This window comes from Hyla sarda, chromosome 10, assembly GCF_029499605.1.
Source record: "Hyla sarda isolate aHylSar1 chromosome 10, aHylSar1.hap1, whole genome shotgun sequence".
Lineage (NCBI taxonomy): Eukaryota > Metazoa > Chordata > Amphibia > Anura > Hylidae > Hyla > Hyla sarda.
Genome location: NC_079198.1, coordinates 129,426,384 through 129,439,858, shown reverse-complemented (window position 1 = coordinate 129,439,858; position 13,475 = coordinate 129,426,384). Strand labels below are relative to the sequence as shown.

Genomic DNA, 13,475 nt, shown 5'->3' with positions numbered 1-13,475 from the left:
TGTATACTAAAGAGAAATCCAAAAAAGAAATGCATTTCCTCTGATGTCATGACCACAGTGCTCCCTGCTGACCTCTGCTGTCCATTTTAGGAACTGTCCAGAGCAGCATATGTTTGCTATGGGGATTTTTTCCAGCTCTGGACAGTTCATAAAATGGACAGCAGAGGTCAGCAGAGAGCACTGTGGTCATGATATCAGAGGAAATGCATTTCTTTTTTGGATTTCTCTTTAGTATACAGCCCCTAAAAAGTACTGGAAGGATTAAGATTTTTTAATAGAAGTGATTTACAAATCGGTTTAACTTTCTGGCACCAGTTGATTTAAAAAAAAGGTTTCCACGGGAGTACCCTATTAAATGGGCACTCCGCTCCTAGACATCTTACCCCCTATTCAAAGGATAGGGGATAAGATGTCTTACCGCGGGGGTTCTGCCTCTGGGGATCTCGGCTGCGGCACCTCAGACATCCGGTGCACGGAGTGAACTTCGCTCTGTGTCAGATGACTGGCGATGCGGGGTGGAGACTCGTTACGTCACAGTCACGCCCTGCTCGTGATGTCACAGTTATGCCCCCTCAATGCAAGTCTATGGGAGGGGGGGCGTGACGGCCCATAGACTTGCATTGAGAGGGCGTGGCCGTGACAGCAAGAGTGGGGCGTGGCCTTAATGTCAGGAGCCTGCGTCGCTGCACCCTACGCTTTAAACAAATGCCGGGTGCAGTAGGGAGATCACGGGGGTCCCCAGCGGCGGGACCCCTGAGATCAGACAATCTTATCTCCTATCCTATCCTTTGGATAGAGGATAAGATGTCTGGGGGCGGAGTACCCCTTTAAATTGTTATATATCTGTATCATTCCTGTAACATGACATGGGCCTCAGTACACCTGATGAAGTGGCTGCTATGCCCGGAAACGTGTAGTTTTTGATTCTACAATAAAAGATCCTTGCGATATTATCTATCACTATCTGACTGGTGGATTGGGTCATACAAACGTTTTTTTTCAAACGTTTTTGGCATAGTTCTCTAGGTATGGCCTACCTTATCACTGTGCTCCATAAACTCCGCCAGATTCAGGAGGGTCTGTGTAACCTCCGCGATGTCCTGCGATGTCAGCGCCAATTCAATACTGCGGATCAGCTCGTCCTGTTGGTCTTCGTTGAGTTCCGACCAGCAGGACAGGAAGGCTGCATTAAACAGATCCCTGCACCCGGACAGAAGAGGGCGACATTCAACACACTTGTCACTTACAAACCGGGAATTCTAATAAAATAATGGGAGTTTGTGTCAAAAGTAGCTGAAAAGTTTTCCGGGTGTTCGGCGCCAACCGTGGATGGAATGAATGCCCAGTGAAGACTTGGAATATTCAAAGTTCCTTCATTCGCCGTGTCAGACGCATTTCGAGGTTTTGCACCTCTTTCTCAATGACTATGGCATACAATGTTGCCATAGTAATTGAGAAAGAGGTGCAAGACCTCGAAACACGTCTCAAACGGCGAATAAAGGAACTTTGAGTATACCAAGTCTGCATTGGGCATTAATTCCATCCGTGGTTGGCCCCGAACACCCGGAAAACTTTTCAGCTACATTTGGCAGAAGCATTCATATCGAGCGGGGATCCGCACATCTCGATTACTCCGGACAGCTGCAACGCTAACAAGGATCCCGAGGGCTCGTGACTACTAGAGGCTTATGAGGTTGTCGTGTACCTAACACAGCCTGACAAGGTGAAATTCTAATTCATATACAGTGATCCCTCAACTTACAATGGCCTCAACATACAATAGTTTCTACATACATTGGTCTTTTCTGGACCATTGTAACTTGAAACCAGACTCAACATACAATGTACAGACAGTCCAGATCTGTGAAACCTGTCAATGGCCGAAAGAACCGACCAATCAGAATGGGCATTTACTGGTAAAACATCTGTATTACTGAAGTGTATGCACTGACTGATGTCTGGTAGCGCCCCCTACAGTACGGTGAGGTATTACATGTTCTGTACTACTCTTTCCCGGTATTACTGAAGTGCATGCACTGACTGGTGTCTGGTAGCGCCCCCTACAGTACAGGGAGGTATTACATGTTATGTACTACTCTTTACCTGTATTACTGAAGTGTATGCACTGACTGGTGTCTGGTAGCGCCCCCTACAGTACAGTGAGGTATTACATGTTCTGTACTACTCTTTCCCTGTATTACTGAAGTGTATGCACTGACTGGATTCTGGTAGCGCCCCCTACAGTACAGGGAGGTATTACATGTTCTGTACTACTCTTTACCTGTATTACTGAAGTGCATGCACTGACTGGTGTCTGGCAGCACCCGCTACAGTACAGGGAGGTATTACATGTTCTGTACTCTTTACCTGTATTACTGTAGTGTATCCACTGACTGGTGTCTGGTAGCGCCCCCTACAGTACAGGGAGGTATTACATGTTCTGTACTCTTTACATGTATTACTGTAGTGTATGCACTGACTGGTGTCTGGTAGCGCCCCCTACAGTACAGGGAGGTATTACATGTTCTGTACTCTTTACCTGTACCAGGATTAGCTGCTCCTTTGGACACCAGGTGAGGGCGGCTCCATTACTTTTTTAGAACACTGTGTTCTTTACAGGACCCTGAAGAAGCTCCTGTCCTCTACATAGACAGTGATTACAGCTCCCAGCAGATCGTTATTACTTTTATATGGAAGGATTTGCTTTATCTATATTAGTTATCTACTTATTTTTCTTTAATCCTCACCTTTTCCTATTTTTGGATGACATTTTGGGGGCTTCAGAACCAATTACCAGGTTTCCATAGAGTTCTGGTCTCAACATACAATGGTTTCAACATACAATGGTCGCCCTGGACCCAATTAATATTGTAACTTGAGGGACCACTGTACTCACCTTGCTATTGACCTGGTACAAACTTCCCAATAGGAAGCTCTGTTTTTGTATTTCTTTTTCTCTAAAATGATGGGAGTGGTAGAGGACTCACCTGGCCAGCGGGTTATACGCCTGCGCTAAAGACCAACATGAACGAAGAGCTGGAGAAGAGGAGTCCTTTAGGAGCTCTACACTTAGTCGTCTCAGCCATTCCAACCAATCGTCTTTGGACACTCTACGAGCCGCTCCCCAGGCCTGACAAGAAAAGAAACCCAACAAGCTGTAAAGAAAACATCCTTCTTGGATCAGGACTTGAGTGTTTTCGAGTTGTTCCTACTTTACCTTCTGGAGGTTGGTGGTGCTGACATGCAGCTTCTTCATAGGCCCGGTATCCAATTGGCCACTGGCATAGCCTTCTCCGGAGTTTACTTTTTCCTTTTTGCGATGCTGGAAAATCAGTGGATCCTCTTCTTCATCTGCGAGTGTATAACCCTAGGGGTAAGAACGAAAAGTAAAACTAGGAGCTTGTGGACAGTCAACAACAGAAAGTCTTCCCTGCAATAATTAGCTGGAATCAGTGTTTCCCAACCAGGGTGACTCCAGCTGTTGCAAAATACTTGGCTCCCTGGACATGCTGGGAGTTCTGTGGAAAACAGAAGGAAAATAGAAAAACCAGCGCTCAGAGAAGACACCACACAATCTTAGTAAAATTGTAGGATAGGATCAATATCCATAAAACACTCACTTTTTATCCAAAATCCCAGGTGAACTGAGTGTTTTATGGATATTGATCCTATCCTACAATTTTACTAAGATGGTGCGGTGTTTTCTCTGAGCGCTGGTTTTTCTATTTTACTTCTGTTATTCCACTTTCTTACGGACCCCGTTATATGGATCCGGAGTTCTGTTGATTGTTTTATACGTTTCTCTGGCTCTCGGGTGTTTTGTGGGGACTCATCCATTCTGGGTGTAGTTCACCACATACACCAGATACTATTAAGGTGATTGGTAGAGATGAGCGAACTTACAGTAAATTCGATTCGTCACGAACTTCTCGGCTCGGCAGTTGATGCCTTTTACTGCATAAATTAGTTCAGCTTTCAGGTGCTCCCATGGGCTGGAAAAGGTGGATACAGTCCTAGGAGACTCTTCCCTAGGAATGTATCCACCTTTTCCAGCCCACCGGAGCACCTTGAACTAATTTACGCAGGAAAAGTCATCAACTGCCGAGCTGAGAAGTTCATGACGAATCGAATTTACTGTAAGTTCGCTCATCTCTAGTGATTGGTGTTGGATCCGAGCGCTATCTGAAATTTTTTTTATATATATATATATATATATATATATATATATATATATATATATATTAATTAGTAGAAATCCGCAGCACACAAAATGATGAAAAGTGCAAAAAAATGAGATTTATTCCATATCTTTGGTGAAAGTTACAGCGACGTTTCAACCAGCTCTCCTGGTCTTTCTCAAGCATAACACAAGTGAATAAAGCCATCATACTTATAGGCCACATAATTACAGATATAATTAATACAAAGGTGTAAAAAATCATAATATAACAAAGTATATGTCACTCCAAACTAAACAGATAGTGCACAGAGTATAAATGTAAATATATCAAAAAGTTTCCACAAAATCATATATACGTGCAATCCCAAAATTATTAAGTAATCCCTAATAAGGCCCTGATGATTACTCAGAACAGATGTGTACATGTGAATTAAAATATTAAAAGCAAGGTACCTGCAGTAACGCTAATGGGAAAAACTCACCACAATAATGGAGAATGCAAGCGTGGGTAGATTCAAACTGCGCATGTGCGCCAGAGATCTGTAGCGGAAGTCTGCGGGCGCATAGGACCTGTAGTCATGGTGATAGTACACAAGGTAAGAGTGTCGGCACTTCTGCGCACGCGCGCAGCGTTCCAAGCCTCACTCTCATCCTCGGACCTACACATACTGTTTGCGCTCCAAGCCTCATTCTGAGGCTACCGAGTGTCCAAATCACCATGGCATAATGTCACATAACCTAACTACAGAAACATAAAAATGGTGTAAAAATAAAGTAAATAAGGTAAAATAAATAAAAAATGATAAAGTGTTCATCTGGAGTGGTCCAGTCTGGCATGATTTAGTCAAGATCACATATTATCGTGGGGTCGTGCTATTACAGTTCCAGATCACGGACACAATGAAGTGTCTGGATCCAGATCCGCTGGAGCACGGTATCCAGTGGCAACCATAGTCTGAGGTCATCACTTTCACCAGCTCCCAATTGCACCTTCCCTGTTATGTCTTAGGCTCAAGCAAGGACTATTCACATGCTCCTAGTGGAACTGCGTCCACCCGGGACCCACTCCGTTGCTGTTGGCAACAGCAGAAAAGAAAAGAAATAATAAAAAAATAAAAATTGAATTAATTGAAAAATAAAATTATTATGAAAAAAATGAAATATATATAAGAATCAAATGATGAAAATAGTAAAAAATGAAAATAAAAAAATAAATTAAAAATAAGAATAAAAAAAAAAAAAAAAATAATAATAATAATATATATATATATCTAATATTATATATATATATATATATATCTCATGCTGGGAGTTCTAGCTTTGCAACAGCTGGAGGGACATTGTTCGGGAAACACTGGCTTATTGGCCCTCATTTACTATTGCAAACCCGACATGTTTTGTCGGGTTGAGCGCCAGAAACTCTGTCTGCGCCAGAATTTAAAAAAACCCAACTAACTCTCCATTTTACTAAGAAAACCTGGGCGTGGCTAAACGGAAAAGGGGGCGTAGCAAGTAGGGAAAAGGGGTGTGGTCATCGAAAAGGGGAGTGTTCGACATTTTCACAAAAACCCAACATATTTACTAAGGTTTCCACATAAAATGTGGTGGATTTGAGCTGAGGAAAACCCCACAGATCAGAACAGGTGTGAAAAAAGCAAAATGTAGGGAAAGTGGAAAATGTAGGGAAACCTTAGTAAATACCGTGGAAAATAAATTGTAGGGAATTAAACCCCACAAAAAAACCTACACAACACTCTTAGTAAATCAGGGCAATAGTGTCGATCTGCATTGTGTCGCTGCTCTAGTTATTCCTCCTGGAAATGTATTAACTGAGGGGCGGTACCGATGCCCACTGTACATCAGGTGCGTCCCTATGAGGCCTGGCACTATCAGAAATGTCCTAAATGTATTTGCCCTACTGAGCATTAGCCATCAGCGGTGATATTCAAACATTGTGTCCTCAGCTGTTGCCAAACTACAACTCCCAGCATGCCCGGACAGCCAAAGGCTGTCCGGGCATGCTGGGAGTTGTAGTTTGGCAACAGCTGGAGAGACACTGTTCGGAAAACATTTAGCACAGAGTAAAGCTGACCATACAAATATGAAAGCTGTCAAATCGGAATGTGAAGCCAAAAAATGTCTAAGGTGTATGGGGACCTTTACTTTCAATGTGCAATGTGAACACATTTGTGTATATTGGATAAGTCGCAGCCTAAATGTACAAAAATGAAGTCTCATTAAAGGGGCTATCCAGGAAAACTTTTTTTTATATATCAACTGGCTCCAGAAAGTTAAACAGATTTGTAAATTACTTCTATTAAAAAATCTTAATCCTTTCAGTACTTATGAGCTTCTGAAACTAAGGTTGTTCTTTTCTGTCTAAGTGCTCTCTGATGACACGTGTCTCGGGAACCGCCTAGTTTAGAAGCAAATCCCCATAGCAAACCTCTTCGGGAACCGCCCAGTTTAGAAGAGGTTTGCTATGGGGATTTTCTTCTAAACTGGGCATTTCCCGAGACACGTGTCATCAGAGAGCACTTAGACCGAAAAGAACAACCTTAACTTCAGAAGCTCTTAAGTACTGAAAGGATTAAGATTTTTTAATAGAAGTAATTTACAAATCTGTTTAACTTTCTGGAGCAGGTTAATTTAAATAAAAAAATAAAAAATAAAAAAGTTTTTTTCCTGGATAACCCCTTTAAAGAGGTTATGCAGGAATACAAACACAGCACCACACTTGCCCCCAGGTTGTGTGTGGTATTACAACTTGGCTCCATTCACTTCAACGGACATGAGCTGCAATACCATACACAATCTTAGGACAGGTGTGGTGCAATTTATATATATATATATATATATATATACTGGATAATGAGACCGCACCGGGGACCGACCTCTGTGCATGTGACTGCCCAGGCAGCCAGCCAGGGATAGTAGTACAACAATTCCAGAAATCACCGCATAAGTAGGTCTTGGATCAATAAAAGCTGGTGTTTTATTCCCAAAGTAAGGTGCAACATTTCAGCAACAATAGCCTCTATCTATAAAGCCTCTATCAAGTATGCTTGATAGAGGCCATTGTTGCCGAAATGTTGCACCTTACTTTGGGAATAAAACACCAGCTTTTATTGATTCAAGACCTACTTATGCGGTGATTTCTGGACTTGTTACACACACACACATATATATATATATATATATATATATATATATAGGGGTCAGTACTTTCCTCAGGGAGAGGACACCTCTTCAGGTGTAACGGAGATTCAGGTTAGGCCATTTAGCATTCTGGGTAGGGGAAAATGCAAAGCAGCTCATTACACAACCTTTTCAGGTAGTGTTCCCTGGTATCAGCTTAGCTCCTGTTAAGGAATATAAAAAGCTGAACGGGATATATGCCAAGCCAGACTACTCCCCAAAAGGGAAGTTTCGACCCATCTGATATATATATATATATATATATATATATATATATATAAAGCTCTATTTGTAATCTTGGAGCCTTATACTGTGTATATAAACAAAAAGTTCTCATGTCATTACCTTTAAGATCCTGCAGGTCAGAACCTCGTATCGCTGGTGTAAAATCCTGTGCCTTAGTAGTACTTTGTTCACCATTGGTATAAATATCTGGTACTGAGAGGAGATAGAAGGAATTCTTCATTATACTGTTATTCCATTAACACGCAACATAATTAAGGACTCATTAAGGAGTTAAAAAAAAAAAAAACAAGCGGCAATAATCTCTCTGTAAATAAAAAAAAAAGTCAGATTATGCCCAAAAAATAATACATTTTAATAAAGATACAATTTATTCAGGTTTACGGGTGTAAATTGAAATATATTTGGCGAACACATGATGTCACGCCCACTATGGATCAAACTTCGCCCAGTTGTGTTTTTGAAAAGTGATGTTTCCCAACCAGGGTGTCTACCGCTGTTGCCAAACTACAGCTTCCCACATGCCCTGACAGCTTTTGACTGTGCGGGCATGCTGGAAGTTGTAGTTCTGCAACAGCTGGAGGCACCCTTCATGCAAAAAATGTTAAGAACAAGGGGAGGAGAGGCGAGAGGAGTATACTGTATTTCGGTATTTTAGTAATAGTAGGCTGCAATATTTTTTATTATTACTATTTAAAAAAATTTAATAAAAAAAAAAGGGGGGGGGGGTTATCCAGATATAGAAGGAAAAATAAAACTTTAGTGATCTTTTTTTCCACAAACAGCACCACACCTGTCCTCAAGGTTGTCCTTCAAAGGATAGGGGATATGTTTTAGATTGTGGGGGGACCAACCGCTGGGACCCCCCCGGCGATCTACTGTACGGGGCCCATACTTTCTCCGGGAATGGAGAGTCACGACCCCCACACGAAGCGGTGTCCGACAAGCCACCTACATGCATGTCTATGGGAAAACAGAAGATAGCCGAATGTCTCTCCCATAGAGATACATGGAGGGACCAGAGTGTTGGGACCACCCCCCAATCTAAAACTTATCCCCTATCCTTAGGATAGAGGATAAGTTCTTCTGCATGATATATCTCCTTTAATGAAATGGAGCTGCAATACCACACACAACCTAAGGACAGGCGTGGCGCTGGTTTTGGAAAAGATAGAGCTCTGAATTTCCTATCCTGGATAACCTCTTTTATTTCGGAAGCGGTACACAGGACATCACTGTACCTTCTTCCCCAGCTGAAAAACCAATGAGGAAAGTGTATCCATGGCGGTCTGTCTGAGCTCAGGGCTGGCGTCTAGCGTACGGACTATAGGGTGGATGATTCGGGAGGCATAATCGGTGAAATCCAGAGATTCTGTCAGTCGATCCACTGTCTCTAGAGCCACCCTAGGTAGGGAAAAATAAACATTGTAAATAAACTGCATAACAGGATTATCTAATATGGCAGAATGGAGCTGAATTTTCCAACTAGGGTGCCTCCAGCTGTGGCCAAACTACAACTCCCAGCATGCCCGGACAGCCGAAGGCTGTCCGGGCGTGCTGGGAGTTGTAGCTTGGCCACAGAGCTTTCCCTGGTTAATTCTGGAATTCCCTGGAAAATTGTGTGTGTGTGTGTATATTATATATATATATATATATATATATATATATATACACACACACACAGTCATGGCCGTAAATGTTCTCTCACAGAAAAGGATTGCAGTAACACAGGTTTTGCTATACACATGTTTATTCCCTTTGTGTGTATTGGAACTAAACCAAAAAAGGAGGAAAAAAAAGCTAATTGGACATAATGTCACCAAACTCCAAAAATGGGCTGGACAAAATTATGGACACCCTGAACTTAATATTTGGTTGCACACCCTTTGGAAAAAATAACTGAAATCAGTGTCTTCCTATAACCATCAATAAGCTTCTTACACCTCTCAGCCGGAATGTTGGACCACTCTTCCTTTACAAACTGCTCCAGGTCTCTTATTGGAAGGCGTCTTTTACCAACAGCAATTGTAAGATCTCTCCACAGGTGATCAATGGGATTTAGATCTGGACTCATTGCTGACACTTCAGGACGCAAACCCAGCTTTCTGACACTGCGCTGTACAGTACGATCCAAAATCCATAGGTAATCCTCAGATTTCATGATGTCTTGTACACATTCAAGGCCCCCAGTGCCAGAGGCAGCAAAACAACCCAATACATAATTGACCTCCACCATATGTCACTGTAGGTTCTGTGTTCTTTTCTTTGTAGGCCTCATTCCGTTTTTGGTAAACAGTAGAATGATTTGCTTTACCAAAAAGCTCTATCTTGGTCTCATCTGTCCACAAGACATTTTCCCAGAAGGATTTTGGTTACTCAAGTTTATTTTGGTAAAATGTAGTCTTGCTTTTTTATGTCTCTGTGTCAGCAGTGGGGTCCTCCTGGGTCTCCTCCATAGTGGGGTCCTCCTGGGTCTCCTCCATAGTGGGGTCCTCCTGGGTCTCCTCCATAGTGGGGTCCTCCTGGGTCTCCTCCATAGTGGGGTCCTCCTGGGTCTCCTCCATAGTGGGGTCCTCCTGGTTCTCCTCTATAGTGGGGTCCTCCTGGGTCTCCTCTATAGTGGGGTCCTCCTGGGTCTCCTCTATAGTGGGGTCTCCTCCATAGTGGGGTCCTCCTGGGTCTCCTCCATAGTGGGGTCCTCCTGGGTCTCCTCCATAGTGGGGTCCTCCTGGGTCTCCTCCATAGTGGGGTCCTCCTGGTTCTCCTCTATAGTGGGGTCCTCCTGGGTCTCCTCTATAGTGGGGTCCTCCTGGGTCTCCTCTATAGTGGGGTCTCCTCCATAGTGGGGTCCTCCTGGGTCTCCTCCATAGTGGGGTCCTCCTGGGTCTCCTCCATAGCGGGGTCCTCCTGGGTCTCCTCCATAGCGTTTCATTTAATCTTAATGTTGACGGATAGTTCGCGCTGACACCGATGATCCCTGAGCTTGCAGCACAGCTTGAATATCTTTGGAACTTGTTTGGGGCTGCTTATCCACCATCCGGACTATCCTGCATTGACACCTTTCATCAATTTTTCTCTTCCGTCCACACCCAGGAAGATTAGCTACAGTGCCATGGGTTGTAAACTTCTTGATAATGTTGCGCACTGTGGACAAAGGCAAATCTAGATCTCTGGAGATGGACTTGTAACCTTGAGATTGTTGATACTTTTCCACAATTTTGGTTCTCAATCCTAAGACAGTTCTCTTCTCTTTCTGTTGTCCATGCTTAGTGTGACACACACAGACACAATGCAAAGACTAAGTGAACTTCTCTCCTTTTTACTTGCCCCAGGTGAGTTTAAAGGAGCATCACATGCTTGAAACAATCTTATTTTTCCACAATTTTGAAAGGGTGCCAATAATTTTGTCCAGCCCATTTTTGGAGTTTGGTGACATTATGTCCAATTTGCTTTTTTTCCTCCCTTTTTTGGTTTAGTTCCAATACACACAAAGGGAATAAACATGTGTACAGCAAAACACGTGTTACTGCAATCCTTTTCTGTGAGAGATACAAATTCAGGGGTGCCAACATTTACGGCCATGACTGTATATATATTCTTTTTTGTATATTTTATATATATATATTTTAGCTTATACAATGTTCTGGTTCGATGAGCAGATGCTGGATCTTGCCCTCCTCATGCACTTGAATGGTATGAGATGCCCAGCCGTATACTTGTGTCATGTCACAGGCATTTAACACCCCCCCCCTCACCAAATGTATAAAGCACTTTATATAACGATCCGTGACCATAGCAAAGATCAAGGCTTTAGACCATTACATATGTGTCTGTGGAAACACTTAGATGTTCCTTGAACGTCACACATACATTTCTCCAGACTGAAAGCTAAACCATCTGGTGCCCGTCCAGAAGAGCGACCAATAAACATCAGGCTCGCCAATCGTTCTCTGGGGCACAACTACTGGACACAGAATGAATAACTGCACAGCCGGCCATTACAGCATACCTACTCACTTTATGGCCCGTATAGAGGTAACAAATCAGCCGCTGGTGTCTGTCAGCTGACCTGTATAAGGCCGGGTTCACACCATGTTTTGCAGTACAGTTCCCATATACGTTTTCAATGTGAAAATCGCACGGAACTGTATTGAAAACCGTATTCCAAAAGAAGTATCCGGTTGCATCCGTTTTGTGTCTTGTACGGTTTTGTCCGTTTTTTTTCCCGTACCCAAAACTGTAGCCTACCACGGATTTTGGTCTGGGTGAAAAAACGTATTAAACCGTATACTTTTTTATTTTTATAAAAAATGGGAACTGTACAGAACTGTATGTGCGTATTGTTCCATACGGTTTTTTGACTTTGCACAGGTTTTTTTCTTGAAATTTCAATCAAACAAGTGAAAATGTATTCATAATGGAGTGAAAAGTTAAAAACGTATACAGTTTTTTCTTAAAACACTGATGCAACCAAATATAATTTTTCAAACCGTATACGGGTTAAAAATTTGTACACACTTTTTCATACAGTTTAGTCAGGTTTTCAGGAATCTGTTTTTCATAAAAAACCTGACACGGGAACTGTACTGGTGTGAACCCAGCCTTATTCTGCTTCAGCCTCAGCAATGTGGATCACTTATGCAAAAATACTGTATCATGCCCAAAAACGCATCACATATCCGCAGGATAGAGGATAAGATACATAGAGCTACATAGAGGGGGCCCAGCGGTCAGACAATTATACCCTATCCTGTGGATAGGGGATAAGTACTTATGTATCAGAGTTCCCCTTTCACCCAGAAAAAGATGCCTATTTTCTACCAAACACAGCGCCACCTCTGTCCTCAGGTTGTGTGTGGTATGACACCTCAGCTCCATTCACTTCAACAAAACTGAGCTGCAATACCAAACACAAACTGAGGACAAGAGTGGTGCTGTTTGCAAAGGAAATCAGCTCTGTTTTTTCTAATCCTGGATAATTCCTTTAAATTCTACAAGGATGACCACTCCCTATATGGGTTACCTCACCCCCACGTGCATCCAAACGCAGGAGGATCCTCAGCACCTTTCATTCTCATCAACTTTTAAGTGTACCCAACACATAAAAAAATAAAAAACTTTGATAGGCCACAGAGACATGTCAAAAGCTGTGATCGGTCAGGGTCTCAGTGCCGAGATTCTTCCCCCCCCCCCCCCCTCCTTGATCAGGGGAACAAGAAGGTATAAGAGTGCGGTGAGATGCCGTGACGTAAAAGGCCACTATTGTGTTCCTATCCCTAGTGCTGGGCGCTATGACCAAAAATGTGTATCACAGTATTTTTCTAAATTATAGCGGTTCCACAGCATTTGACAGTATTTTTTTCCCCACTCATTTCCCCCTTACACCCCCCCCCCCCCCCCGAATGAATTATCAGCCGCAGCTGGGGAACTAATCATATATGACCCACGGGCGCTGTCCTGCTTTTCCTACCCCCCCCCCCTCCCACAACCACCCGATGAACTATCAGCCACAGCGCGGTCCCCACATCGGGGGACTAATCATGTTACCCGCCGGCGCTGTTCTCCTTCTCTTCCTGTGAGCCGCGGGCGCTGGAAATGAATGAGTTGTGAGCCGCGGGCGCAGGAGGGAGAACGGAAGCGGTCACCTCCCCCTGCAAGCACTGAAAGCCAGAGAGCCGCGGGCGCTGCAGAACTTCTGATCAGCACTTGCAGGGGGAGGTGACCGCTTCCGTTCTCCCTCCTGCGCCCGCGGCTCACAACTCATAAATTTCCAGCGCCGCGGCTCACAGGAAGAGAAGGAGAGCAGCGCCTGCGGGTAACATGATTAGTCCCCCGATGTGTCCCCCGATTAGTC

At 43.4% G+C, this 13,475-nt stretch overlaps 1 protein-coding gene across 8 annotated transcripts in view; it reads right to left on the bottom strand.

Annotated features, from left to right (window-relative positions):
- The window catches only part of MTOR (mechanistic target of rapamycin kinase), a 227,177-nt gene that overhangs the window by 139,648 nt on the left and 74,054 nt on the right, over positions 1-13,475 (bottom strand). For all 8 annotated transcript variants that reach the window (XM_056543129.1, XM_056543135.1, XM_056543134.1 and 5 more), the window contains 5 exons: positions 8,863-9,025; positions 7,724-7,816; positions 3,218-3,367; positions 2,988-3,130; positions 1,038-1,200 (listed from right to left, as the gene is read on the bottom strand). In XM_056543129.1, coding sequence (XP_056399104.1) covers positions 1,038-1,200; positions 2,988-3,130; positions 3,218-3,367; positions 7,724-7,816; positions 8,863-9,025 — 712 coding nt within the window. The remainder of the gene's footprint in view (positions 1-1,037; positions 1,201-2,987; positions 3,131-3,217; positions 3,368-7,723; positions 7,817-8,862; positions 9,026-13,475) is intronic.